Source organism: Podarcis vaucheri (assembly GCF_965113315.1).
Source record: "Podarcis vaucheri genome assembly, chromosome: 2".
NCBI lineage: Eukaryota > Metazoa > Chordata > Lepidosauria > Squamata > Lacertidae > Podarcis > Podarcis vaucheri.
Window position 1 is genome coordinate 81,365,926 of NC_138760.1, and position 26,770 is coordinate 81,392,695.

Consider the following 26,770-nt stretch of genomic DNA (forward strand, 5'->3'; position numbering starts at 1 on the left):
TCAGTGTCATTTCCCATCCAGTTCAGTGGTGCACCCATCTGCTTTTCTGCTGCCTATAACTTCTGTGCTTTCCATTCAGTTTTCATGAAGGTTTTACATGTTGATACAGTACTTCCGTGTGTGTGTTGTGTTGTGTGCGTGCGTGCGTGTGTGTGTATGTGTATGTGTGTTTTGCACTGAAAACTCTCAGCATCTGAGAGGAAGGCTTTCCAACTAAAAAAAAGAAAAAAACCACACCTTTGGCTAAAGAGGTCAGGGAAACAAGGTATGCCTGCATCTTAGGAAACAGTATCTTTGATAACCTTTTATCAGGATAAGGAGGTTCCCTAGAGCTTTGATGGATAAACCCTGGCCCTGTGTGACTCCTTTCTTAGAAGGCTCAGGAGTATTGCTGGCCTTCCTTGGTGAACTTTAGACCCTTAAAAATATTCTTGAGGCCTTTTCTTTTGCACTGCATGAAAACCAATTGTCACCCAGGGCTTGGACTAAAAATAGTTACATAATAAGTGCTTTCTTTCCTTCTAACTTTAAGCTAATGGCTGTTGCTATTAGAACTAGAAAAGCTCGTTCGTTTCCATTCTGTATGTTCCATGGACCCTTTTTGGAAAGAAATGAATGGACCCTCTTTTTTTCATTAATTATGGAACAAATGCATATCCATACTGTGAATGAAGATTTAAAAGTATTGCTCTGGTTTATTTTAAATATTTTGGGATACACAAATAGTTCAGCAAAATGGATAAACTGAAAATCTTTAATCTTTTATCTGTTCATAAGTAATACATTTACACTTTTATGTTAGTGTAATCAGTATGGGAGAGCATGTTGAACTTGAACAAAAAAAATATCATTTGCCCTCTGTCTCATAATTAACATTTTCTAATTCTGGTCCATGTACCAGTAAAATTGGTGCACCCAAACGTCACTCAAGTGAACATTTTCTGGCCAAATGTAAAATGGGGAAAATATTTTCTTAGGCCCAGGCTGATTCCTGCATAGTTGGATTTCCTACTTTTAGGCCAACACAGTCAAGCATGTGTTAGATCACCATGACACCTTTAAAATCTTCAAGAAAAACATGTAACAGATGCTGGAGGGGATACTAGAGCAGCATTTATCTTTATCTGGAAATTCATAGGCTGAGGACATTGTGATAGAAGTTGCCACAACAAAATTGCAGAAAGGATGGAGGTGGGGAGCTCTGGGATTCACTTTTCATTAATTGAAAACATCTGCTCTGAGTAGCTGTTACTAGAAAGGATCTCTGAGACCAGGTAAAAGCTTTTTGGCAGAAGCAGAGGAGATAAAGCAGAAGTCTGCAGAATGCAGAATATCCTCAGGTGGCTATTTGTGAACATTTGGCAAGCTAACATCAGCTTGCTTGTCAAATACCTAATTTATAATGTTGGTTTTGGCAGTCCTTACCTAATAAAGCCAAACTGAGGTGCTATTCTTTACTACTGTTTGGACAGTCCATCATACTGAGAGACGTGCATCAAACAAAACAGCTGTTGGATAAACATAAACTTAACTCTGAACTTAAATCCTATGTCAGAATATTAAGGAACCAATCACTCTCCATACAGTTTACGGAGATTCAGCTATTTATCATGGCTCAACTAACACAGTTGCCAAAATTGGGCCTGGATATTAGGCCACATTTGGAAATCTGAGAAACTCTTGTGGGCACCACTATAAAATGACTGCCCTTGGGCATCTATCTAATCACAGAAAAGCTGCCCAAGGGATCTTTGCTGTCATGGAGGACAAATAACTTTGCAAAAGAGAGAGGGAGAGCATGCCTATAAGAGAGAAGTTGGCTCTGAATCCCAACTTTCAAAACAGACATTTCCCGTGCCCCAAAGCACAACCGCATAACCCATTTCACAGAAGTAACACACATCCACACACACACACACCCAAAGCAGCTAAACAATTTTGGCAATTCCCTGAATCTGGAAAAGCTGTGGGGGCATTGGGAAAATCAGGGGAAATCCACTCACCACCATAAGGCACAAAAAACAGGCAAACTCTACTGAAGAAGTCAAACAAGTGAGGCCCACCCATGTACCCCAAAAAGCAACACACATGTTGAAGGCAAAATCCATCAACACGTACAAGAGAAACATCCCATATGGGTCCCAGTGCCATTCTGGGGAAGGGAAGGGAAGAGGGGTGATGTGGTTGGAGGCCTGTACTTGGTTTTCCTAGAAGCTCAGTGCCACCCGAAGCACAATAAAGGAAAATAAACTTTTTAAACAACAGTGAGAAGGGTCAGCGTTCTCCATTGGGGCAATGGGCTGGGGACCCTAGGGATAAGGCAGTCTAAGCAATGACTAGAATAAGACTTATTCAATGTTCATTGGCTGTTATTGCAGTTGATGTGTTTGGAAAAAATCCTTCCTTGTTATCTTAACATTGTTGAGATTATTTCCTGGCTATAGTTTTAATAAAATTAAAATCGTCTGTTGGTTGTGATTGTGAAATTTAGTGTTTTCCTGGCAACTCTTCATTTATGCCTTTTCTGTGGCATTTCCAGAGAGAGGCAAAACCTTGATTCAAAAGAAACCCACTATGTACCCAGACTGGAAGTCTTCATTTGATGCCCACATTTATGAAGGCCGCGTCATTCAGATTGTTCTCATGAAAGCAGCAGAAGACCCATTATCTGAGGTGACTGTGGGTGTATCTGTTTTGGCTGAAAGATGTAAGAAAGGCAACGGGAAAGCAGAATTCTGGGTGAGTATGACACCATGTGATTAATTATTTTATACTGTGTTACCCTAGGTCTATACAGCTTAGAACCAGATCTCTAAAGGACCACATGCTCATAGCATATGAATTTTTCACTTGTTAAGATAATTATCAGCAGAACTTCATGTTCTCAAACAATGGGAATGCTACTTAGAAAAGGAACATAATGTGTGCTTCAATGTGCCTCATGTCCTTGATGTCATTACTGTGTCTTATTTCCACAACCTTGTTCTGTATCCCTGACGGGGATAGATAAAAGATTAGGCTAATATGTGATAAACTGATGGGCCTTGCAAATGTGACGTGTGCCCTCAGGATTTTAATCTGTCAGATGAAGTGCTGCTGGGCTGGTGGATCTGAGGCTGATAATTTACCCCAAAGTGAATTTGCCAGCAGTGGGTGGCGCTGTAACCTGGTAGTCCATAAATCTGGGCAAAGCTCAAATGATGTTCTGTTTATTTAGAGAGGCTGTCAGTGGGAAACTGTGGGAATTTGTGGTATTTGGGTTAATGCAAATGATGTGGAACTTCCATACAGCCAGACAATCCTTGTATAGTTTGTTTCCATTCAGCTGACGATAAATGAAATGTGGGGTGACTCCATAATAAGTAAGAAACTAACAGTATCAACATTGTTTTCATTGTGAAATAGATATGAGAGAGAAGGAAAGTAGTTTTCAACTGTGACTTGCCCCTCTGCATGTGATATTTTCAGAATGTAAAACAAGATGGTTGCAGGAATTTTAGTGCAACTGGAAGGTAATTTGTTGATTTTCTTCTTCTTAGCTTGACTTGCAACCTCAAGGGAAAGTATTGATGGCTGTACAATATTTTCTAGAAGATGGAGGTAAGGAAATGGGTGAATATTAATATTATTATTCTTCAGTATCATTATTATTATCCAATATATAGTAAACATTAACTTTAAATTTGATGACGTTAGCTTGGATCCAGAGATGTGAGAATGGAAGGTGACTTCCCTGTTCCTCCTTCCCTCCAGCAGCCTCCTAAGTCCCCTGAAGAGCCTCTTGGGATAGCCTATGGAATGGAGTGAGTTGTGGCATGGGAGCTGAGGAAGAGGAGATCTTCCCAGATTGAATGGGAGGTTCCCCAACCTTCAGAAAAAGTTTGGGGGCATCTCAGAGGGCTGCCAGGGGAAGAGTGTGAGCTTCTTTGCCTCACCCAAGTCAGACATGTGTGAGAAGAGGCTCTGGGCACATACTCACATGAGCATTCCTCCATGCAAGGGGCCATAGCTTAGTGGTAGAGCATTTGCTTTTCATGCAGAGGGTCCCAAATTCAGTCCTCAACATCTCCAATTTGGGCTGGTAATGTGTGAAAACCTGGAGAGCTGCTGCCAGTCATTGTAGAGAAAGCTGAGCTAGGTGGAATGATGATGTAAGTCAATATAAAGTACTTTTCAAGGTTGCACATAAATGTGCGTAGATGCCCTTCTGATGTGTGCATGAGCATTGATGGATGGGTGACTGGCCATGGGATGTGGTGAGAGGCCAGTTGATAGGGACTCTTAACCACCTTATGCACCCCTTTTACGTGTTGAGGTCATCTGGCACACAAACTCAGAAGCTTCTGCTTCATAAGCGTTGCTGAAAATTCATTTTCTATACCACAGGTGTTTCTCAGCCTGTTATCAAAGTGTTCTTGTTACCTGAAAGTGCACTGGCAGACACTTTGCTTCAGCAAAAGAAGTCACTTTGATCCTCTGCCACCCTCAAGAGGTTGCACAGGGGATGAACATTTCTACTGCTGCTCTTCATTTTAGCTCATCATGGTTGCTCATGAAAGCTCACTAGTTTGGTGAATTTTCAGTGGGTAAACTACCAAAGCACATCTTTTACTTGTCAGTCACCTGAGGTACCATGACCTCCTGTGAAGTGTATTCTTTTGCCCATTTGATTGCAAGCGAGATGGACAAAGAAATTCTCAAGGGGTTGCAGGCACCATGAATCATTGCCTGTAAAGCCTGCTCCCATTGCCTGCATGGTTTGATTTCTGACTATGCAGGCAAAGCCTTGGGGGATTGCAGGCAGTGATGGTCATATGGTTGGCATATGGACTGCAAGAGGCCACATCTTTACTTGCCCCTATGTGTGGGGCAAGTGGGCATGTCTTGGGGGAAATTACCTTGTGTGCCTAATGAGGACCTTTGCTGGGCCCACAAGCCAGAGGTTCCTCGTTGATGAATTAATCAGTTAAATGTTGTAGCCTTAGTTTTCAAATGTGGGGGTAAATTAAGAATTGGAACGTGTAAGCATAAAAATAAGAAAATATTCTCATATATAGTACTTGTAATTTATTATGCAAGTTTATGGCAAGAAATTTCACAAAACATCTGGTCTAGGAGCTCCCTGCACATATCTCCAATGCACACATGGCACTCTTACATGCTAAGGATCTTCACCTAATCAGTGGTATACACAGCTTGCTGCACACATTTCATTAAAAAAAATCAAGACAGTTATTCAAAAGTACAATTACTATACAATACGTTTTAAATCAATATATCCCCTCCACAGACAGTTCTGTGATGATGCTGGCATTAAAATATTCTGTTCCTCTTCAATAAAAGAGAAAAAGAGAGACCAGATTGTCTCAAAGCTATCTTTTTTGGAGATGCCTTTGATTAGTTGCTGATGGTATGTGAGGCATTCTGATAGACAATGCTCCAGATGTTATTAACCCAGGCCTCTATTGGTATATGAGAAGTTTCCTTCCATCATTTCATGATGTACAGAGCAATTCGCTTGTCATTGTACTAAAATGGCATGTTTCCAAATTGATGTGCCCTAGATTAAATTCTCTTCTCCATATGAGAGCAGAAAGAATATGCCATCATTCCTGGAATTGAGGGGTAGAAGATGGTTGAACGCTAGACTTGGGGTCCCACAAATGAGTCTTCTCCCCTCCCCCCCCCATATAAAAATGATGCTTATAAGAAGCAGAACTGGTTGCCAATTTCTTTGTTTATTTTAATGAAGTTACTGACCTTATCCAGTCACAGAACTTAGCACCTCAGTGGTTGGTTTACTTTCGTACTGAGTGTCTCACTCTCTGTGTTAAGCAGCTTTGGAGGCAGCAAGAATAGCTTTCTCTTTCTGGAATTATGCCGCGGACTTCAGCAATAAAACGGAAGGGTTTGTCAATTGCTTTCTTTTAAAAATAGGTAGTTTCCGTAGGGAACAAAGTATTTTAGCACTTTCAGTGGGTGGGGAAGATTATATGGATAATTGAATGCTCATTAACTGCAGGTTAATGCAGGAAAGAGTTATCTGAAAAGTGTTGCCTATTTCTGTGTGATTTATAGATTGTATTAATACGTATGCATGTTCTCCATAGCTAAATTTCTTTTTAATGGACCTACAGTAAATGGCAATAACTGGCAATATTTCCATCTGATAAAACTCTAAATGGGAATTGTAGCTTTCTTGCACTGTTCATTCACTACCCCCATTCATTTCAATGGAAACTGTGCAAGAGGTCTGAGCAAAGGTTTTTCCTTTGTTTGGTAAGATGTGAAAGCTTGGTGGCATGTTCTAATATTTATAGCCTTTGACAGCTTTCCACAATTTTTTCATGCTAGTTGCTATCACTTGGACTGCTGTACATGGCAGAATTTCCTAAATAGTGTGTAAGAAGTATAGATTTCCATTTTTAAAAAATGCAAGATTTTGCTAAAAGTTGTCCACATCTTCGTAGCTTCATAAAAATAGAATGTGGGGAGGATGAGGGGTAGGGCAAAAAGGGTAATTTTTCCTTCCACTTTGTTCCAGATGCTTCCTATCCTTGATTCAGTTAAATATAGAGGACAACTTCTGCTAGGCATGTCACTTAGTGGATCAGGAATTACGTTTGTGAATTGCATCCAAATGCAGATCTGAATGTGCATCCCATTGAAAACAATGTAGTGTTTACAGACCACCTGTGCACGTTTTGGTTCATTTGTATGAACATCTGACACAGTGAGTGACTATGCATGGAGATGCATAATTCTGAGCATGGAGCTCCTTTCCTGGATTGGTCCATAGTGCTGGCGACAGATTCCATAGCCCACCTGGGCTTCAGAATGCCTATGAGGGTGGGGGATTCTATGTATGTCCTCCAATACCAGTTCTTCCCTTGTGATCCTTTAAATGACAATGGGGAATTATTGAGGCCAAGCTCCCAGGCTGAAGGGGAGCAAGCACCAAGCCACTTTATTCACTTCAGCCAACCTCCCATTTCTGATTGGATGAAAGCTGATCCCTCAATTATAGGGGAAAGAAGTGTACAGTCCCTGATCTTGCTAGCCTCTGGGCAGCTCGGTATTATCTTTTTTCCTGCATACCTCAGGAATCCATCTCCCCAAGTATGCAGGAATCTGCTCCTACCCTCTTCCTAGAACTGCGTTGTGCAGACCTTGTTGGTGCCTTGCATTCATACATAACACTACACCATTGTTTAATGCTAGATGAGCTGCCACTTTTCCTTTCCTCCTCCCTCATGACCAGCAGAAGGATTTCTGCAGTCATTAGAGTCCCTTTCACATTAGTGTCATGTTGCCTGAACCAGAAATCCTGCCTTAAGCTCTGTGAAGTTTCGACACAAGCCACCTTCAAACCTGTGGGCTTGTTTTGATGCTTCCTCAAGTTTGTCGTAAGTCTGGGTTCCTTTTCCATATAACATGACAAGCCGTCAACGGGAAGAGCATGTGAGCCCAGTGCATTGCGTTCTGCATCTCATTTAAATAGCGCTAAAATATGGCTTAGCATTACGCATAGATTGCAGTCAGTGTATTACATACAAAGCACTCACTTTACTGAAGGGGAAGTGATACTTTGTGATGTTAGCAAATACATGCAACTTCCAGCAGCATCTAGTATTACACCAGTTTCCTGATGTGTATATGTGGATGTATTGTAAAAAAATGTTTCTTTAAAAATGTGGAAAATAAAACATCTCGATTTTGGGGGAGAGAAAGTTATTGCCACTCCTTTGACTTTGATTTGGCCAGTGGTGCAGCAGTAAAACTGCTAGTACAGTTTGCAAAGCTAAGCAGGCTCCAGTATGGTTTCAAATAGGATGGGGGACAGTGTGTTGAGTTTTCCTGCATTGCAGGGGGTTGCACTCGATGACCCAACTTTACAATTCTATGATTCATCTGGTTACCAACCAGATGAATTGACTGGTTTCTTCAAAAACGGTTCTCTTTCTAATTCTAGTAATTTATTTTTAAATAGAGTATCATTTTTGCATATATATTGTTAAATATCATTGGTATTTCAGAAGCATTTTATAAGTTTCAGATGTTACGAGCCACATACAAAATCTAATTCTGACTAGTAGCTGCAGTTCCTCCTGTTACTTCCTTCCTTTGCAACAGAGCTCTCTGTCACTTCTTCTTTCCCTGACACCCTTACTTTTCCTACTTCTGCTCTGTGTTCTTTTTCAGATGTACTTTTTATACACTTGATGCATACATTCGTAAAAGAGGAAAAAGAAAAACTTAGGGAAGCAGTATCCTTCCTTTCAGCATACAAAAGAGATCCCTACTGGCATTCAGCTCTCATCCCCTGATCTTCAGGCAGGCTTGCTGCAAAGCATTCAGCCATTCCACCTAATCCAGGGCCCTTCCGCTCCTCCTTAATCAACTGCTGGTCTTCTCTTCTACAAGACTCCAGCCCACATCACTCTTGATGCTCTGAATTGTAACAGCTTGGGGAAGAGCCTGAAGAAAGCAATGGATATAAGGGAGGCAGAGGGGAACTTGGGGCTCACGGGAATTGCTTGGAGTGTTGCAGTGAATTTGTTACAGTGGAAGCACACCTTCGAGCACCAGGATTGTTCCAAAAAATGTGTCACCAGAGCAGATAATTTTGTAATTCCTGGGCTGCAATGGAGAAATGAAACAGCTTGGACTTTTATCTTGGTCCTAAACACATTTGCTAGATTTAAGTGGAGCATGTATTTATTGAGATCAGTTTGAGATTACAAAAACTAAGGAAACATTGGAATAATTTTCCAGACTTGCAAATGTACTGGTTAGTATCTTGCTCCTGTCTTCCAGGCCTCAGAGTTCACAGAAACTAGCTGCTGTTCCATTCACTTTGAGAAAGACAGAGTGCTAAAACTGAGTAAGCCATAGAGAAAATGGTGTCTATGTACTGATACTCTTTTAACGGGAAACTCATCAAACTCAGGTTGTTTGTATGTTTCCATTGCACAAGAGGAAACAGCACTTGTGTCGGAAGATTGAAAAGGTCAGAAAGGGGATTTCCCCTTGTCTTTGAGACACATCCACAATTTAACTGTTTCCCCCATATTGCTAAAGGAACACATTACACACAGCAAAACCAGATTAGTTTGGCACTTTGCTGTACATGTTTTGTGCATGTGGGGATAATAAGGAGTAGGGAGATGTGGGAGAGAAAAGATAGCAGACCAAGCAGAGGGAAGCCAGGGCAAATTTTGCATGTTGAGTCAGTGCATTTGCCAAGTCCTTCAATATTTGCTTAAAATAAAACTGCAGGGGAACAAAACACTTTTTTAAAAACTACTATTGTGTATTTACAGAGAAATTATTTCCTAATTCCATCAGTTTGAACTAATACTACCAGAAGCAGTGCCATCATGCTTATTAAAACACACACACCCTTCCTTTAATATACTAGTGCCAGGCACTGTGGTGTCATTACTTCCCCTACACTGAGAGTAAGTTGTTTTGGATCCAAGCATCATTCTTCATATTCTTGCCTAACTACAAACACTTTGCACAAGAAAACAGAAATTGTGCCCAATCTCTTGGTTGCATTTTCAAGTGATTTTAGCTCACATTTCCACCACCTTTATTTTCTCCTCCTCTGTCTTCAACAGACTTTCTGCATCGGGGGTGGAGAACTTTTTTCAGCCCAAAGGTCATAGAAACTTGTGAGAAATCTTTTGTATGCCTGTGTTGGGTGGGACCAGAAGCAGAAGTGGGCAGCAGAGCAATGGCTGTGATTCTTATCTGTATGCAGTAAGCAACATTCCAGCCATGTACAGAAATCAAGACTCTCTGCACACGTGAATATATCTATACACATTTTTCTATCGTTTACACAGGCAAGCAAGAAGCATAAGTCAATACCACAGTGCCACCAGGTAAAAGCAGTCAAAAGTGTGTGTCTGCTGGAAAGAGTCTCAAGCTGAATAGTGGGTCGGGCAGGGTGCAGGTTCCCTAAGCCTGCCCTAAATAAAATCATTTGATTTCCCTTTGCATACTGAAAGGGCATTTCTATATCAGAATAAAAGAAAAATGATGTATTCATTAACCTAATTCCAGCCTTTTAAAGGTACAGCTTCACAGTAGTTTGGTTCCGGAAGTTGGCCAACAAATATTGTGTACCTTTTTGCTCAAGGTAATATTTGGATATTCTAAACTGTCTTGGGTGCCTTGGCGGAACAGAAAAAAAATGCAAAAAGGATGTATGTGTTCAGATCATTAAGTTTTAGTGGTCAGCATGGAAATGGGGGAAAGGTTGGGGTTTTGTGCCTTTCTCCCCAGCACTGTAGTTGTGGCTAGAGTGCCTGCTATCTGATATAGAATTTCCATATTGCTGAGTTTTTCTAACACGCTCCATATCTTCAGTTCATTTTAATTTTTATATTACTGCAGCAGCACTTGACAGAAGACAGTCGAAGGAAAGGAACAAGCATGTGCTTGTTTTAGTGATAGTGTTTTATCACTAAGTTAAAATGTACCTGTTAAACTAAATAATGAAACAGTTATTCCTTTTATAAATACAAATTTCACTGTTTCATTTCTTTGCTTCCAGACAACAAGCAGTCAATGAGAGAAGATGAAGGAACTGTGACTATGAACAGGAGAGGAGCAATCAAACAGGCCAAGATCCACTACATCAAAAACCATGAGTTCATTGCCACCTTCTTTGGGCAACCTACATTTTGCTCTGTCTGTAAAGATTTTGTGTGGTGAGAGCTATTGTCTGTGTTTTATCTATATGTTGCACACAGCTCTGGCCTAGAGCAAGAACTGACGGATTCAGTTTTACCATTTTCTTCTGTTAGCTTGAATACTACTCTAGCATTAGTTTTCCATAGAGTGACTGCCTCTAGGAAACCCTGAAGATTCTTTTTTTCTGACCTGAAAATGAGCTTTTTAACAGTTTACAAGGATGGCTTAAGTGGGCTTCTTCAGAACCACGTCAAAACAGCCAGCAACCCCTGCATCAACCACTGATGGATTTCATCAACAACCTTCCCCAACCTTGTACCTTCCAAATGCTTTGGACGGCAACTTCCACCCAAAACATCCAGAGGGCACCTGTTTGGGGAACGTCCAATCAGAACCACAGTTTATTTATTTGACAAATTCATACACTGCTTCTCATCATGAAGTCATCAGAGTGGTATACAAGATGCACAAACAAGAAAAGCATCTCTACAAAATCTAGAAATCAAATCCAATCACTTCTGCTGATGTGCAGTTAATATTTGATACGGTGTTCTGAAAGTTTGTGGCAGCTTACTTCTTCAGCTTGACTGTTCTCTCTCATCCACTTGGGTACAACCTCCATTTTCTAAGACAGCTTCTCCCATCTGGGACCACTTTGAAATGCATAGCTAGGTATTAACAGCAGGTTGATGTTTCCCTACTTCAAAAGTGTATTGTGACTTCTCTAGGAAAAGAAAGATTCAAATGTTTCAGTGGGATCAGCTGCATATTCTTAATAAGACCTTGGGCTGATAAAACAACTTGTATGTCTGAATATATTATGTTTTATAAGTTTTGCTTGTGACTAAACCCTCCCCATTTCCTTTACAGGGGCCTAAACAAGCAGGGATATAAATGTAGACGTAAGTTTATTGCATTGTCTTTTATTCTTGAGTGGTAATAGCCGGTAAGAAACTTTAGTAGATGTAGTACAAATTGTTGATAATCACTATAGGTAACCTATTCTTTTAGATGCCAGGTAAAACACTACTTTTTCTGTCAGGCTTTTAGAGGCTGATCATTTAAGTCATTTTTACAATGCTGTTATGTGGTTTATGAGAGTTATTTTAATGTTTCTGTTTATCTTGTTACCTTATGTTTGTAAACCACCCTGTGGCCATTTTGGGTGAAGGGTGCTATAGAAGTAGCTGAATAAATAAGATTAAATTGCAGCAGTTCCTAATTATTCATTTTTGTTTTAACATTTAAACACCTGCTGAAAACATTTCTGTGCTAACAGGCTTATGCAGGCAATTAAGAAAACATGTTCCTGTAGTTGATACTGGTTTAAAATTTTATGTAGTTTTAAAAATTATATCAAGATATTGTTGTAAACTACTTTGATTTTTTATGATATAGTGGTATGAATATATATTTTTAATAAATAAATATTACGCTTGTCTAGGGCTACCATTTTCCAGATAACAAAAGGGCCTTTTATTTTTTTTGTCACAGAAAAACAAGAAGGCATCTTGTGATACCTTAAAATGCTAATAGATATATTTAAAATTCAACCCTAATAGTAAAAGCTCTCCGATGTACCATTTCTACTGATGTATATAAAGTTGTAACTATCATACAACTGATAAATGAAAATCAGAGAAAATAACATTTTTGTGTAGAATACTTTATTTATATATATCTCCCTCCATGAAACTTAACTGCCTGTATCTTTCTATTCCTGTTGCTCTTCTGAAGAATGTAATGCTGCTATTCACAAAAAATGCATTGATAAAATCATTGGGAGATGTACTGGTACTGCAGCGAACAGCAGAGATACAATGGTAAGTAATAAAACATTTTATATGTTCATTAACCGCAGTATGTATTGTGTGTACAAGAAAAAGACATGCAGCGGTAAAGAAAACCAGATATGTGCTTTTCACATATTATGTAAATTTGGCATGCTTATTTACTTTTGCCTATTATTTTGTTTCTTAAGAATCAAGTTATCAGAGATCTTGAGCGTGATTTATTTTTTGCAAGTGGGAAGGCAAGAAAAGACAACATGTGGGTCTGAGCAGCTAAGCAAATTGCTGTTCAGTTTAAAGTTTTGCCTTTTGGTCCAGGTCCTGCAGTTCAGCAGAAGTTATCCAAAAGGCCCCAGAGAATTTTTTTAAAGTCTTTAAGGAACTATGCAGTCTTGTTCCCTTACCCTGGGAGAAAGGGATTTGTGCAATCACTACCTTAAGTCTGTCTGACCAAACACAAAGAAGTTCCTGAGTTTAAAGAGACAAAAAACATATGCTTCCTTCTTTTGCATAATTTGTCAGAATAAAGGCATTCTTCTTGACTTGCTCAAAAACTCCTCTATTCATTGGCTCACCTGTCATTTCCCACATGTATTGATGTTTTCCTAGATGTTGTGGCTGCAGATATATCTGCTCTAAAGAAACGCAATGTGTGTGAATGAGTGGGCAGGATACTGTGCTTCAGATTTGCCATTTCAGGCACAAAGAAGCACAGTATACACACAACACTGTCCATGGAGACTTTTTCTTGGACATTTTAGAATACATTTTTATTTAGAATTCTTGTGGGCAGGGTCTCTAATATGTTAAATTCTATAAATGGTTTTGTTTTTTTATTTCGTTCAACTTGTTGCTTGTGTCAACCTTCTGGCTACGTGATCGGATAAATAATGGATTTCTCATTCCCTCTCCTTGAAAATCTTGTGTGAGAGAAATCTCCAAATACTTGTTTTACTTCCCCCCCCCCCCAACATAAACGTGTCTTCAGTTTCAGAAGGAGCGCTTCCACATCGATATGCCTCACAGGTTCAAAGTTTACAACTACATGAGTCCTACCTTCTGTGATCATTGTGGTAGTCTTCTCTGGGGACTTGTTAAGCAAGGATTAAAATGTGAAGGTACAGTCTGTTTCTTTTGGCCATTACAAGCCTTGGGCAAAATAGCTGTGCTAGGGGGAATTTTGAAGAGGGAAGGGATCAGTTCCGTGATTACAGTAGCACCTTGGCTTACATTACCCTTGGCTAACGTAAACTTCAGGTTGCGAAAGCAGCAAACGCAGAAGTGTTTCACTGCGCGCACATGCGCAGAAACGGTTTACCGCTTCTCCTCCGGTTGCGAAAACCTCAGGATCTGGCCGGACCTCTGGAACGGATCCCGTTCGCAACCGGAGGTACCACTGTATATGCTTGTACTGTATGTAAGAGTTAAACAGAAAAGTATGCGCATGGTTTGTGTTTTCTAAAGGTTTTTTTTTAAAAAAAAAACAACACAACTTAACAACCTTCAACTGTGTTCACAAGTGAAAAGAAATAGATCATCTCCAAACCAAATGCTTTTCTTGTTGTTGTTTTTTCATGCATGTAGTAATGTTTGCTTCTTTTTAATTCTGAGAGTAAAAATGGGGGAAAGGCAAACACAGACCTCAGTTCGGTTAAAAGACCCAGTGAGCAAACTGATCACTGTAAAAATGGTAGATTCATCAATTGTGCTTATAAATTGCATTATGCTGATGCTGTTCATAACTGTATTTCTTCAGAATGTGGAATGAATGTGCACCACAAATGTCAGAAGAAAGTGGCAAATCTCTGTGGAATCAATCAGAAATTATTGGCAGAAGCTTTAACTCAAGTTAGTCAGGTATGCTGCTTAGTCCTTTTCATCATATCATATTTTATGATCTAATAGTCAATACAAATGATAATTTTCAAGTGATAAATTCTGTATCATATGTATAACATTGACATCCAGTTTACCTTGTTAAGTGTTGGGGATATTACCACCCCCTCGCTTACTTAGATTTCAGATGAAGTGCAGAATTGTGGTAAGATTTTCCTCAATATTTAGCAAGAGGTTCAGATGAGCAGCTAAAGTCCTTACAAACGCCCCTTTGCAAATTGGCACTTGTGTAAATGTGCATCTGTGGTCACTCTGTGGCTGCATTCGGACATCTGGTGGATCAGGGACAAACCCTGTGTTACACATTCAGTGGTGGAGCTTCATGCTCCAGCACCGGGGGTGGGGCAGAGAGCAGGTGGGGCATGGCTGGTGTGCGTCCCGTGGGCGTGGCGTGCCGCCTGCGGGGGGCGTAGCCCCCAGTGCAGGCGGGGGCAGCTGCAATGGCACCACACTGGGATCGCGCTGCCAGGGGTGGTATGCTCCCCTGCCCACCTTCCTCCACCAGTGTACACATTATCTCCTATTCCTCTTGCCTCAAACTTAGTAGAACATTTTCTGGTTTAATCAAGTCACAGTCTGCCATTTAATCCAAACCAACCAGTGGTGTAAGCAAATATTCCAGACTAGGGTTGCAAAGTAGGGAAATCACGCAGGCACAGAGCTGATTCACAATCCTCCAAACTGATTTGGAAAACTGGAAACGTAACAACTGAACACAGCCTCTGTCTCTAGAAATGCAAATTTATTGACATTCAAGTCAAATGTTCGACTGTTTAAAATAAGAATCTGCAGTCCATTTCCAGTTTTCATAGTTGAAGATGGGGATGTGGGAGAAGCTTTTGGTGACAAGAGACACTGTTTCACAAACTGTCAGATTTAGCAGCTTGGTAATCATGAATTCCTAATGTGACAACTGCGTCTACAAGCATCATGCGCAGAATACATAAGTTTGCCACTTTGCATGTAATTTGCATACACGAAAAGACTCTCGGTGTAAGAATTCATGTACACACTTGTGGCACATGCATATTTCACATCATCAGGTGCCCATTCTCTGTATTTGTGTCCCCAAAGTTTGCAGAAATGGTTTGCAGAAAATGGTCATGTGCAGTCTATTCTGGTAAAATAAGACAACAAACCCAGTGGAAAATTAAAATCCTCCATTCTTCTTCTTCTACACATATTACTCATATTACATAAGAAAATGCCTTACATCATGCTAAACAATGTACTAATATTTAGCCTGGCTATTTTAGTGAAAAGCAATCATTTCTTAATTTAAGTATAAAGTAATTCTGAATAGTCATTGTTTCTTTTTAGAAATCTTCCAGAAAATCTGATTCTGGGTCAGTAGAAAGTGTTGGAATTTACCAAGATTTTGATAAAAAACCTAAATCCTTGAGTGGCGATACAACAGGTGAAAAACATTTTTTCTTTATTGTGTATGCATAATTCTAACAGTTAACACATTAATTTAAAACTTGTCAATACCCATATAGTACAAACAATATTTTGTCACTTGGTTTGATGGTTTATTCTTAAAGTAATTATGCAAAGACATGGACAACAAGTAATGACTTATGCACAACACTTTTCCTTCACATGTAACTACAGCATCCTACCTTGTAGCTGAGAGCCTAAATTCATAGACAAAGATTGTGGAGAGCTCTCAACTTAATTCAACTATAATTCAATCTGACTATAACTTTTGTTGGTGGCGGAGAGTTTTTCAGAATCTCCTTGCCTATGAAATCACCTTTGGCTTAGTACCGAAAGGACCACCAGCCTCATGAGCAGGCTAGGAAAAGTGAACTGGCACAAGCAGATGTCATTTTTTGGCACCAGGCAAAAGTATTTGTTTTATTTGTAGATGCATTTCAGCATGTAGTGTAACATGGTTTGTTGTTATTAATGGCTTTAGCTTTTCTGCCAGATCCTTTCTTTATATTTTTATTGTTTGTATACTTTTATTTTATGCCTTAAGGGTGGCATAACAATTATCTAAATAAAATCTTCCCCCTTCCATGCCCCTGTAAGCACTGTAGGCAGAAATATAACAGGTTCCCTAAACTTCAGTTATTAAAGCCTCTAGTTAAGAACCCAGTCAAGAACTGTGTGTGTATAAGGCAGCTCTGATGTTTTGAATTTGTTTTGAATTCATGCCTGCATGGAATTTGAACTTATAATTCCATGCATACATGCACATGACAGCATACATTCCCTCTGTCCTTCACTTTAGTGACAGGAGCAGATTTATGGAATGGTCAATGTAATACATCAACACTTCATAGAGTCATAGAATAGCATGCCATTTAGGGAGAAGAGAGAGAAGCTTCCTGGTCCTAATAAAAAAATTTGCATTTTGCTTTTTACAGATAATAGTGAGTATGATAAGCTTTGGGAGGGACGTTCACTGTCACGACCATCTGGTAGGAGGAAATTCAACATAGACAGTTTTGTATTCCACAAAGTTCTTGGGAAAGGAAGCTTTGGAAAGGTAGGTAACTGGTAGGGCATGATTTTCTTTACATGTATAAACGACTGCCAAACTGCTGGTTGTATGTTGCTAGAATGCCTTATATGGTGTGGGGGAGAGAAAGTGATCCATGTGATTCTTCAGGCCACCAGCAAAGTGGGACCAGGAGGCTAAGACTCAAGGCAACAGGTGCCTGGGACCTTTGGTGGCTGTGAGGAAAGGTGTTGTTCCACTCCCCTCACATCCCCACCTCCAGTTGTGGCTTTATTGTGGCTTTTAATTGATATTTGCTGTGAAATGAAACATTTCCTAGTGCTCTGCCTTTTCGCTGCTTGGCTTGACTCTGGGAAGGAGATCCCAGGTACAAGGGGAAACTTTTATGGCCTCTTGGCCAACTCTAGGCAGCACCTGCTGTACCTGATGTCTGCTCTAACCCATGAAGGCTTCAGTCACACTCAGTTCTTAGCTCAGGATGCCATGAGACTGTTTTCTGCTTTTTATGAACACATATGACTATAGGCTGCAAAATGACACGTTTATTTGCCTGAGCACAGGGTATAGCTCTCTGATCAGGTCTAATTCCACTGTTGCGCAGAGGGGCAAATCCAGGACATGATCATCTGGTGAGCTTCTAAAGCATAATTCACATCCCAAAGTAATCTTTTGTTTTACAGGTACTACTTGCTGAACTGAAAGGGAAGAATGAATTTTTTGCAGTAAAGGCTTTGAAAAAGGATGTGGTGCTAATTGATGATGATGTGGAATGCACCATGGTAGAAAAGCGGGTCTTAGCACTGGCATGGGAAAATCCATTTCTGACTCATTTATACTGCACTTTTCAGACAAAGGTACACTGCAATCCTTAATTTGCTGTTGCTGTGACAGGCAATGTGAAATATGTGGGTGACTTATTTGAAGAGAGTATGTTTGCTTAAAGAGCATATCATTACATCTGTGTGTGTTCTTGCATGCTCCTTAAGTATCCATTTGCAGGCTCTGCATTATTTGTCCATTAAACAAATAATGGACACCATTGGACTTCAGCTCATATGTTGGGGCCCATTCCTAGGTTGCAGCCTAACCTAAGGTGGGTCGCAACAGTAGTACCGGCACCACACAAATATATGGTTAGAAATTATAAAGAAGGTTCCCAAATGCATGTTTGAGTTGGAAGGGACCCTGAAATAGCCACAACATGAAAATAAAACTTTTCCTGAAGAAATGAGCCTGGTGCAACTTTTTCATTAAATACAGAAATGAAAGATAGATTCACGAAAGGCTCTGGAATCTGGTAGAGGAGAAGCGGTCTTCCCTTCCAGTCTAAATGGTTTGGGTCTGGGATACCCAAGGGCCATGTCTTCCTATACCAAACCCCCAAATCTATTGGAGAGACTCTTCTCTATATCTTGTTTTGTGACTGAGGCACAAGTAGTCCACATGAGAGAAAGGACCTTCTCAGTGCCTGCATCCAGACTGTGGAATAACCTACCCTGTGAGATCCTTGCTTCCAGGCTTCCCATAGGCATCTTGTTGGCCACTGTGAGGGGATAGGTGGGTCATTGGTGAAATCCACCAATGCTCTCATGTTATTGCTTTCTGGGCCCCTCTCTTAACTGTTTTTCACTGACTGATTAAAATTTCCTTGTTCCAATTAGTACTTGTCATGCCAGGCAGATGATCTTTACACAGCATAACCTCATTTTTAAAGTGTTGTCATCTGCTGCTGTTTTTACAGCTTTTGTGGAATGGTCTTGTGCTTAATTGTTGTCAGCCTTCACAAGCAATGCACACGTATTGGAAGGGTGTCATACAAGTTTTCTACATCAATAAACGTCTGACGCTGCTTGTTAAGATTTCCATCCAGAGGCTGCCACCAATATATGACTCGACTCACTTGAAGAACAACATGTTCATACTGTGTATATAGTGACAGCAGTCAGCTAATGTTGTGTTCTTTCCTGTTTGTAAACAGGACCATCTGTTTTTCGTTATGGAATTCCTTAATGGCGGAGACCTAATGTTCCATATACAGGACAAAGGCCGCTTTGATCTTTTCAGAGCTACGTAAGTGTTGATAACATAATGTTGTGGCAAGGTTTGTGTGCCCGATTCTAAAACTGCCCTTCTGTTTAAGATGGGATGTGCTTTTAGCTTCTGCACCTATGCAACGTAACAGCAAGTGTTCTACTCATATCACAGATCGTTGCACCTCCACAAGCGCTTAGCTTTACGGCACCGTTGCCTTGCTCAGTTTTGCTAAGGTATTAAAGGGAACAATTAGATTTCCAAGAAGTATACTTATGGAAGGAGTTGACTTAGGAATAACCTTTTCCAACTTAAGCTGTATCCTAGGATGTTTGACAAACTCTCCAGCATTTAGTGGCTAAGGGGAAAGTGAGAGGTTTCTGAAAAAGTAACCAAAAGAAAATGAAGTACTACATCATCAGTAGGCCCCTACTTTATTTAAATTAATCCCTCCATTTAAAGTGTTTTTACTGTGTTTCAGGTTTTATGGAGCTGAAATACTGTGTGGCCTACAATTTCTTCATAGCAAAGGCATTATTTATAGGTGAGTGCTGATTGACCTCGGTAAGCCTTGTAAAACATTGCAACAGTTACGTCCTGAATTGGAGGATTCTGTCATTAACCGACAAGCAGAGTGTTTTACAAGGAACTGTTCCCTATTAAAAATCTGATTTTATTCCAAATGTGTTGAAAAGAAGCAATTCAGCAAGCACTTGAGGCCAATATAGAATTGTTTTCTTGTGTTTTTCTCCTTGGCAACAAGAATAAAGAAATGTTATTTACGTTAGACAAAAGACCCTTTGTTTCACATTCTTGATTGCCAAGCACTTAGACACAAGACCGAGATATTTTGTCTTCCTTCTAGTGCCAAAGGAGATTGATAGTAATTAATCCAGGATACAATCCTGGAAAGGGGAGACAGCATCCTCAATGGGTGGCTGTTCATGAGAGGCAAAGAGAATTCACATCTGTCTACGTTACCGGTGTCTTTTCCCTATCTATAAAATGCAGAAATGTTCTTTGACGACACAATTCATATGATAACGTTACTTGTAGACAGACTGATGCCAACAAGTCTCAGGCTTGGCTGATATCTTCAAGTGATGCCTCGTTTTGAAATCTCTGCCATGTTCACCAGATCTGAAGACTGTACTAAGCGGGCTACAGTTTCATAAGCCGCACTCAGTCTCTTATTAGCTTTCATCTAAGAGTCGGTTTGAAAGCTACTCTGCAGCATTTTATATTTAGCAACATTTTCTGAAACTGCAAGTTAGCTATTTGTTAATGTCCTGTTTTACAGAATGAAGTAGTTATGCAAATAATATGAAGGAAGTTTTTTTTTTAAATCGACAAGTATCAGTCCTGTGAGTGGGAGGGCTGCTAACTTGAACTTAAATAGAGCTGTATTGTGTGCTTCTACAGAAGCTTTGTCTAAATTTTTCATGATGAGAAATGGCAGTTGACTGTGCCTTGGCAATGGTTGCTGCTCTTGGGAATTCAGCTGCCAACAAGGAAAGAATTTCTTGATGTCATATGAAACACGGGCTTTCATGATATCATTACTGGCCAGTAACAGCTATTGGCAGCCTTTCGCTTTAGTACAATGCTAAATGCAAATGTCTAGAGATTGGGGCTGTTGCAGAGTTAATTGCTGGATATAAACTTGCACATGAATAAAACAGTTTAAAGGGGGGAAGCACATTGTTTTTAGATGTGTTATGCATATGTACATGCCTGTGTGTGTGTGTGTGTGTGTTGCACCAGGCAACATTTTAGAAAAGCTGCTCTATCCTATTTGAGAATGTATTTTCAAGGATAATGCCTGGCACTTTTATTAAAAATAAGTACTTATTAATATAAAAATAAGGCATTGCTCAATTAATGAGAGCAGCTTTTTAACTAATCAGAAAGCTTTTAATTAATCTCAGCAATGAATTGACTGGATGTTGCAGCCATTCTAAAAAGGAAAAGTTGTCCAAAGTGGGTAGGGAAATACCATTTCTTCCACCCTCCTGTACATATTTCAGCATAGAGTTATCAAGCTTCATTAAGATACGGTATTTGAAACTTTTGAAAGTTTTTGTTGATTGCATGCATCCTTAATTCTCTGCTACTGGCTTCTTGGCAGTAAGTTTTTTGGAAGTGTGCTTTAAGTTTATTGGCAACTGGTTCTTACGGCTGCTGTCTAAGACCAGAGTGCTAATGATGAACACATGTCTGTAGGATAGAACCCAGACTATAGCTGGAGCTTTGCTTGTTGACTCTTTTGCAGCATTTACCCCTCCGGTTAAAGCTATAATTAATTGCAATGCAATGAACTATTGTTAATGTGGCTTGATAATGGATCTGTGTAAATTAAAACTAATGGTTTATGCAACAGAGGCAAACAGAAAATATGTGACTAAAACAACTTGTTGAATCTTTTAGAGGTGAAGGCCTTCATTGCCAGTGCAAAAATTCATTGTGCCCCATTAAGGATTCTACATAGCGCCTTCACCTCAAAAGCCTCAATTTTCATTTCCCCATGGATTTATTTTAATTCATGCTTTTGACATGGAGTTAGCATTGGAACCGTTCTTCTGCCTTAGTTTTCATTTTAAAAAATTGGGGAAATTATTGTTTACTTATCTGCCAACTTCAGTATCTTCTCCACTCTGGCAGACATGCCATTAACTATTTATTAATGCTGAAAGTATCCTATGAGGTTGAAAGCAAATACCTTTAAGTGGATGTAGTTGCTAAGTCATTGGGGTGCTTTTGTCCAATTTGAATGGTTGTGCTGATTAGTTTTATTTTTTTCACACAGAGACCTCAAACTAGACAATGTGATGCTTGATAAAGAAGGTCACATCAAAATTGCTGATTTTGGGATGTGCAAAGAGAATGTGTTTGGTGAGAACAAGGCGACAACTTTCTGCGGTACTCCAGACTACATAGCGCCTGAAGTAAGGAACATACATGTGCAACATACCAGCTCTTGAAATAGCCATTTAGAATTCATTAAGTCCACAATTAACTTGTGTGCATTCAACTTTACACACTTGGCAAATATTATTATTATAAATTTTTTAAAAGGGGGCTGACATCTGAGGGAAAAGACTGGCTATCTCATCCGCCATTGCACCCAGAATGTTTTGACTATACATGATTTTCGATTTAGGCGCATGGAACATAACCCACATGTAAGTTGTGGGCTTACTGAATATACAATTAATAAATAGAGTTTCATGTTATTTCCTAAGGAAGGGGTTGCTAATCTTTGATCCTCCTGATATTACTGAATTCCTATTATCCCTGACCATTGGCCAGACTGGCTGATGGGAGATGGAATCCAACATCTGGAAGTTCACGGATTTCCCACCCCTGCTCTAGATAAAGCCTAGTTAGACATTGCTTAGGGAACTATGTATGAAAGGGAATGACCATACCCTGAGTAGAAAATTACACCTGAGCCATCTATATGCTGAGTTTATTTATTCCTAGGTTCTTCAAGCTCACAGTTTGTACCACAATTGAAATAGTGATACGTATTATGGGTTCAGGCCAGAATGTTCAGTACAGGTAAACTTGTTCAACCCAATTGGATGTTACTATCTGCCACAACATGGTGGGCAAAAACATGACAGCCCACATCTCATTCCCTGTCAGAGGTAAACTCAAAAGTAAATAGTTTAACGTTGAGTCCCAATGCAGCCAATGAATCAAAGGTGATTCATGTTGATAGAAGGACTGAGAATGTGATAAAAGGACTGAGAGAAAAAATTGCTTTAAATTGTGAAAAGCCGAAATCCTAATTTGTACAACTCTTGAGGAGTTAGGAAAGCTTCCCATTGCATTTTACATTGTTGTTTTCTTGTATCGACAACAGATCCTGCAAGGTCTAAAATACACGTTTTCTGTGGACTGGTGGTCGTTTGGAGTCTTGCTGTATGAGATGCTTATTGGACAATCTCCTTTCCATGGTGATGATGAGGATGAGTTATTTGAGTCAATCCGTGTGGACACACCTCACTACCCTCGCTGGATTACTAAGGAATCTAAGGATATACTAGAGAAGGTATACACTTGCTAAGGCTAAATTGTTTTTCTGTTTGGCGAAATGGAAAGGGGCCTGGAGAATATCTTAAGCTAGTAATAGATCTTAAGTGCCCTGCATTCCAGGCAAAGAAGTTTGTGAAATAATCAGTAATTATATAACCAGCTACAGGACTGGAGGGTCTTGTTGCATTGTCACATGCAGCCTAGTGATAATATGCCCCCTTGTTGCAGATTATGTTGTATACACAACAACTGGGCAGTCATATGGCATACATACCACCCCTTCTCCCCATCCAAAGCAGCTTTTGCAGCTGCCAGCAATAGTGACTAGAACTGGCCACAATGGCTGCCCTAGATCAATTCCATTGAGTCCAGCGTCTTATTTTTCTGAACAGCAGCTAAAGTCATAGTTTCTATCAGAAATGTGATCTGCAGGCCAAGTAACTGAAGCTGGATGTGCATTATATTTTGTAGTTGTTTGAAAGGGATCCAACAAGACGACTGGGAATAACTGGAAACATCAGAGATCATTCTTTCTTCAAAGTGATTAATTGGACAGCACTTGAGAAGAGGGAAGTGGAACCGCCCTTCAAACCCAAAGTGGTAGGTATCCTTTTGAATCTAGCCAAGTGTAAAACTGTGATGCTTTTATCTGTTGTTTTTTTCCAAAAAAACAAAATATTAAGTTTTCCACAATTATACCACATAACCAAACAGATAACACAATATTTAAAAATATAACAATAAACAATATTTACTTGTTGCTCCGAGCAGTGGCCCTTCCCCTATGGGTAATGCTCTTCACTGTTATATTTTTAAAAGTGATTTCTTTTCAGTTTTAAGTAAATCAGTGCAGGGTGTTGTTTTTTTAAGGTAAAGGGAAGGATTTGGGTCTGGAAGGTATCTGGAATTGAAGCTGGAACCTTCTGTATGCTAATTTGTGCTCTGCCCTCAATATGTGGTTGATCTTATTTCTTACTGGTAGCATATTATGGCTAGATGGCAGATATGCAGGACTTTCTGGATTCAAGTATTACTAGACATCACAGGTGATTGTTTGATAAAACAATCTCCACCTGATGTGTGATAAATTCCTACTTGTTATTTGCTGAAGCAGTGCAGCCAACCGAACCCATGCTGCAGTTGTTTGTCTGAGCTTGTTAAAATGAAATGGGACTCCTACTGAGCAAGGGCAAAATGGATTGAAGTCACCTGGACTAATTTTTTTCTTTCTTTCGGTCCTTTGCTTCTCTTCTGTACAGAAATCAGCAAGTGATTACAGCAATTTTGACAGAGAGTTTTTGAGTGAGAAACCACGGCTATCATACAGTGACAAAAACTTAATAGACTCTATGGATCAATCGGCATTTGCTGGGTTCTCTTTTACCAACCCTAAATTTGAACGCATTTTAGAGAAATAGTTTGTCAGCACAGAGGAACTTTCAGGTACTGCTGTAATGGAAGTTTTCGAGCACTCCATGTGAAATGTGATCAAAGGATACCGTCGTCTCTTTCCTTTCATTCCGAACAACACTCAATAGCGACTAATTGTGCTCATTCTTTGGCAACTGGCGGTAGCTTCATTGTGCATGGTTGAGTTTAAGTATCCTTGTGAATCATATGTAAATGACTTCCTCTGCAGTAGGGAAAATGTAAATTGTGTATGTGGTTACTTGAATGTAGTTATCCGTTTGGGGGGGAAATTATGTATATGCTGTATATTTTGCTCAAGAGGTGAAAGAGGTTATCAAAGGGTACTACCCTTCAAATAAAGTGAAATGGCTAGGCAGTTTTTAACGTCCATCAAACTAAATAATTTGAGTTGATTCTGAGCTTCAAATATTGCTATTTTTAATTTTAAAAAAGTGGCATCAATTGATTATGGTGCTTCTCAGGCCCTCAATCCAGCAAGTTTACAGCCTTTTAAGTTGTTCTTGCTTTGCTGTTCATGGATGAAGCCCCATCTAAAAGACAGTGAAAGTAGTGATTTTTTAATTTAAAAACATGTGGGCCTTTCCTTATTAGACTACAGCTACCACAGGCCCCCTATCTGCAACCCAGTGAGTGAGGAAGTGAGGTGCTAGAGAACAAAGCTGTGTGTATGTGTGCCATTTAGTCCCCCGCCCCCTTTGAGGATGCTGTCCTGTCCTCAGTGTTGGAAGACAAATAGAACTCTCAACTTAGTTGTGTAAGTGGGGGAGGAGGTGCCATCTTGTCATTTATTTTTCCAGATATCAATCTGTATTGGGCACACCGTGAGGTAGAATGCAGTTGGGCATGCATGAGACCGGGCAACACACCTTTAATGAAGGACGGTGGGCAGGTCTCATTTCAAAGAACCTGCCGTTAAAGACCTGTGTGGTTTGGGTCTAACTTTGGTCTCGTTGCCAGCCAATATAGGTCTAGTCAAGCCTCAGCACGCTTGAGAAGTTGAAGGCTAGTTCCTGTAGGAGTATTTAAATACACAGTATGTGATAACTAATCATTGCTACCTTGTATCTTGATCCAGATAACAGATTTTTAGGCTAAGCAGAAACACCCTACAACATGTACAGCATGTTGAAACTGTGGGGTGGGTGGGATGTGGGGTAACAGGGAAGGAATGCTGTCCAACCGATGTATTGATTATGGATTGTTGAAAAACTTAGAAGGCTAAATAAAAATACATCTATTATCTGAAACGCTGCCCTTCCTATTTTACCCTCTGAAAGCGAATGACCTGGACACTAACCCACAAAGCAGGCTCTTTTAAGCACAAGCCACCACTGACTTTGAGGATATTCTTGCTAACCTGCAGGGGCCCTAGCTACCAAGTATTCCTACTTCCCCCACTCCACTACCATAAATATTGCCTTCCCTGCAATGGCTTCCCCTGAGGCCTAAAATGGATGTCCCTTGGAATTAATTCCCAGGGTGTTGATGCCAGAGCAACACTCCCTTTCTATCTCTAATGCCAAGAGTGTTCTGCCATTGGTTCAGCCCTAGGCTTCGGAGGCACCAACATTAGAGCTCTGGTATCCATTAGAATGGCTATGGTCCCCTGGGATGCTCTCTCAGGAACACATGACAGCATTTTTAAACATTCATGATTCTTTTTAAGATACACAGAAACTTTCACTTTAATATTTTTGCTTCTTGAAAGCTGGGTTATGCTTCAAGGCAGAAGCACACCACTTGCAACTTGAAATATCCCTACTGTGGAAACTCTTTGTTTTGATAGCTACAAATCTAGCCTTACTCTTGTTGAAAGTCACATGATTTGTTAAGTCCAGCTTGCTGCAAGACGTATCTTTCCCATGTGCCAGGTTTCATAGGTTACTAAAAATATTTATTCTCTAGGCATCAACAGCAGACACTTTGGCTAAAGAGTCAGGCAGTACAATACTTCCTAGGAGTTTGTTTTTATAGGCAAAAGCACAAGTTTCCACAGCTACAAATACCACTATGCATTTGTAAACTACTTTTTTAACACTGAGGTAATACTAAATTAAATATAGGTCTGTCATGGTAGTCTACACAAGATTTGCCAGCTGGACTCTGGGTGTATTATCCAGATATTTCATGAAATTAGGAAGTTTAAAAATGACTCTGGGCTCAAGACTGGCCTGATATAAACTGAATTCTCCTCATGCAACTTCCTTCGTAACAGCAATTTCTAAATCCTCCATAAATTCAGAATGTACCTCTGGACATATTAGGCCACTTCCTAGAGCTACAAGTAAAAGTAAAACTAAGGTATTTCCTATGGAATGTTAGCTTCATTATTTATTCCATAATTGATTTCCCTCCATCTGATTAGCACTGACTAACATTACAGAAGCATTACAGAAAATTGCCAACT

The 26,770-nt window shown here is 39.9% G+C and overlaps 1 protein-coding gene across 3 annotated transcripts in view; it reads left to right on the forward strand.

Annotated features, from left to right (window-relative positions):
• Nucleotides 1-24,726, forward strand: part of PRKCD (protein kinase C delta) — a 53,512-nt gene extending 28,786 nt beyond the window's left edge. For 2 of the 3 annotated variants that reach the window (XM_082211919.1, XM_082211920.1), the window contains exons 3-18: nucleotides 2,540-2,739; nucleotides 3,540-3,612; nucleotides 10,565-10,721; nucleotides 11,575-11,606; nucleotides 12,442-12,527; nucleotides 13,483-13,612; nucleotides 14,251-14,351; nucleotides 15,711-15,807; nucleotides 16,766-16,887; nucleotides 17,541-17,714; nucleotides 18,839-18,930; nucleotides 19,373-19,435; nucleotides 21,698-21,836; nucleotides 22,760-22,948; nucleotides 23,404-23,532; nucleotides 24,192-24,726. In XM_082211919.1, coding sequence (XP_082068045.1) covers nucleotides 2,540-2,739; nucleotides 3,540-3,612; nucleotides 10,565-10,721; nucleotides 11,575-11,606; nucleotides 12,442-12,527; nucleotides 13,483-13,612; nucleotides 14,251-14,351; nucleotides 15,711-15,807; nucleotides 16,766-16,887; nucleotides 17,541-17,714; nucleotides 18,839-18,930; nucleotides 19,373-19,435; nucleotides 21,698-21,836; nucleotides 22,760-22,948; nucleotides 23,404-23,532; nucleotides 24,192-24,350 — 1,943 coding nt within the window. In that variant the 3' untranslated portion in view covers nucleotides 24,351-24,726. The remainder of the gene's footprint in view (nucleotides 1-2,539; nucleotides 2,740-3,539; nucleotides 3,613-10,564; nucleotides 10,722-11,574; nucleotides 11,607-12,441; nucleotides 12,528-13,482; nucleotides 13,613-14,250; nucleotides 14,352-15,710; nucleotides 15,808-16,765; nucleotides 16,888-17,540; nucleotides 17,715-18,838; nucleotides 18,931-19,372; nucleotides 19,436-21,697; nucleotides 21,837-22,759; nucleotides 22,949-23,403; nucleotides 23,533-24,191) is intronic. The other variant, XM_082211921.1, reaches the window with a different exon arrangement.
• Nucleotides 24,727-26,770: the final 2,044 nt, after the last annotated feature.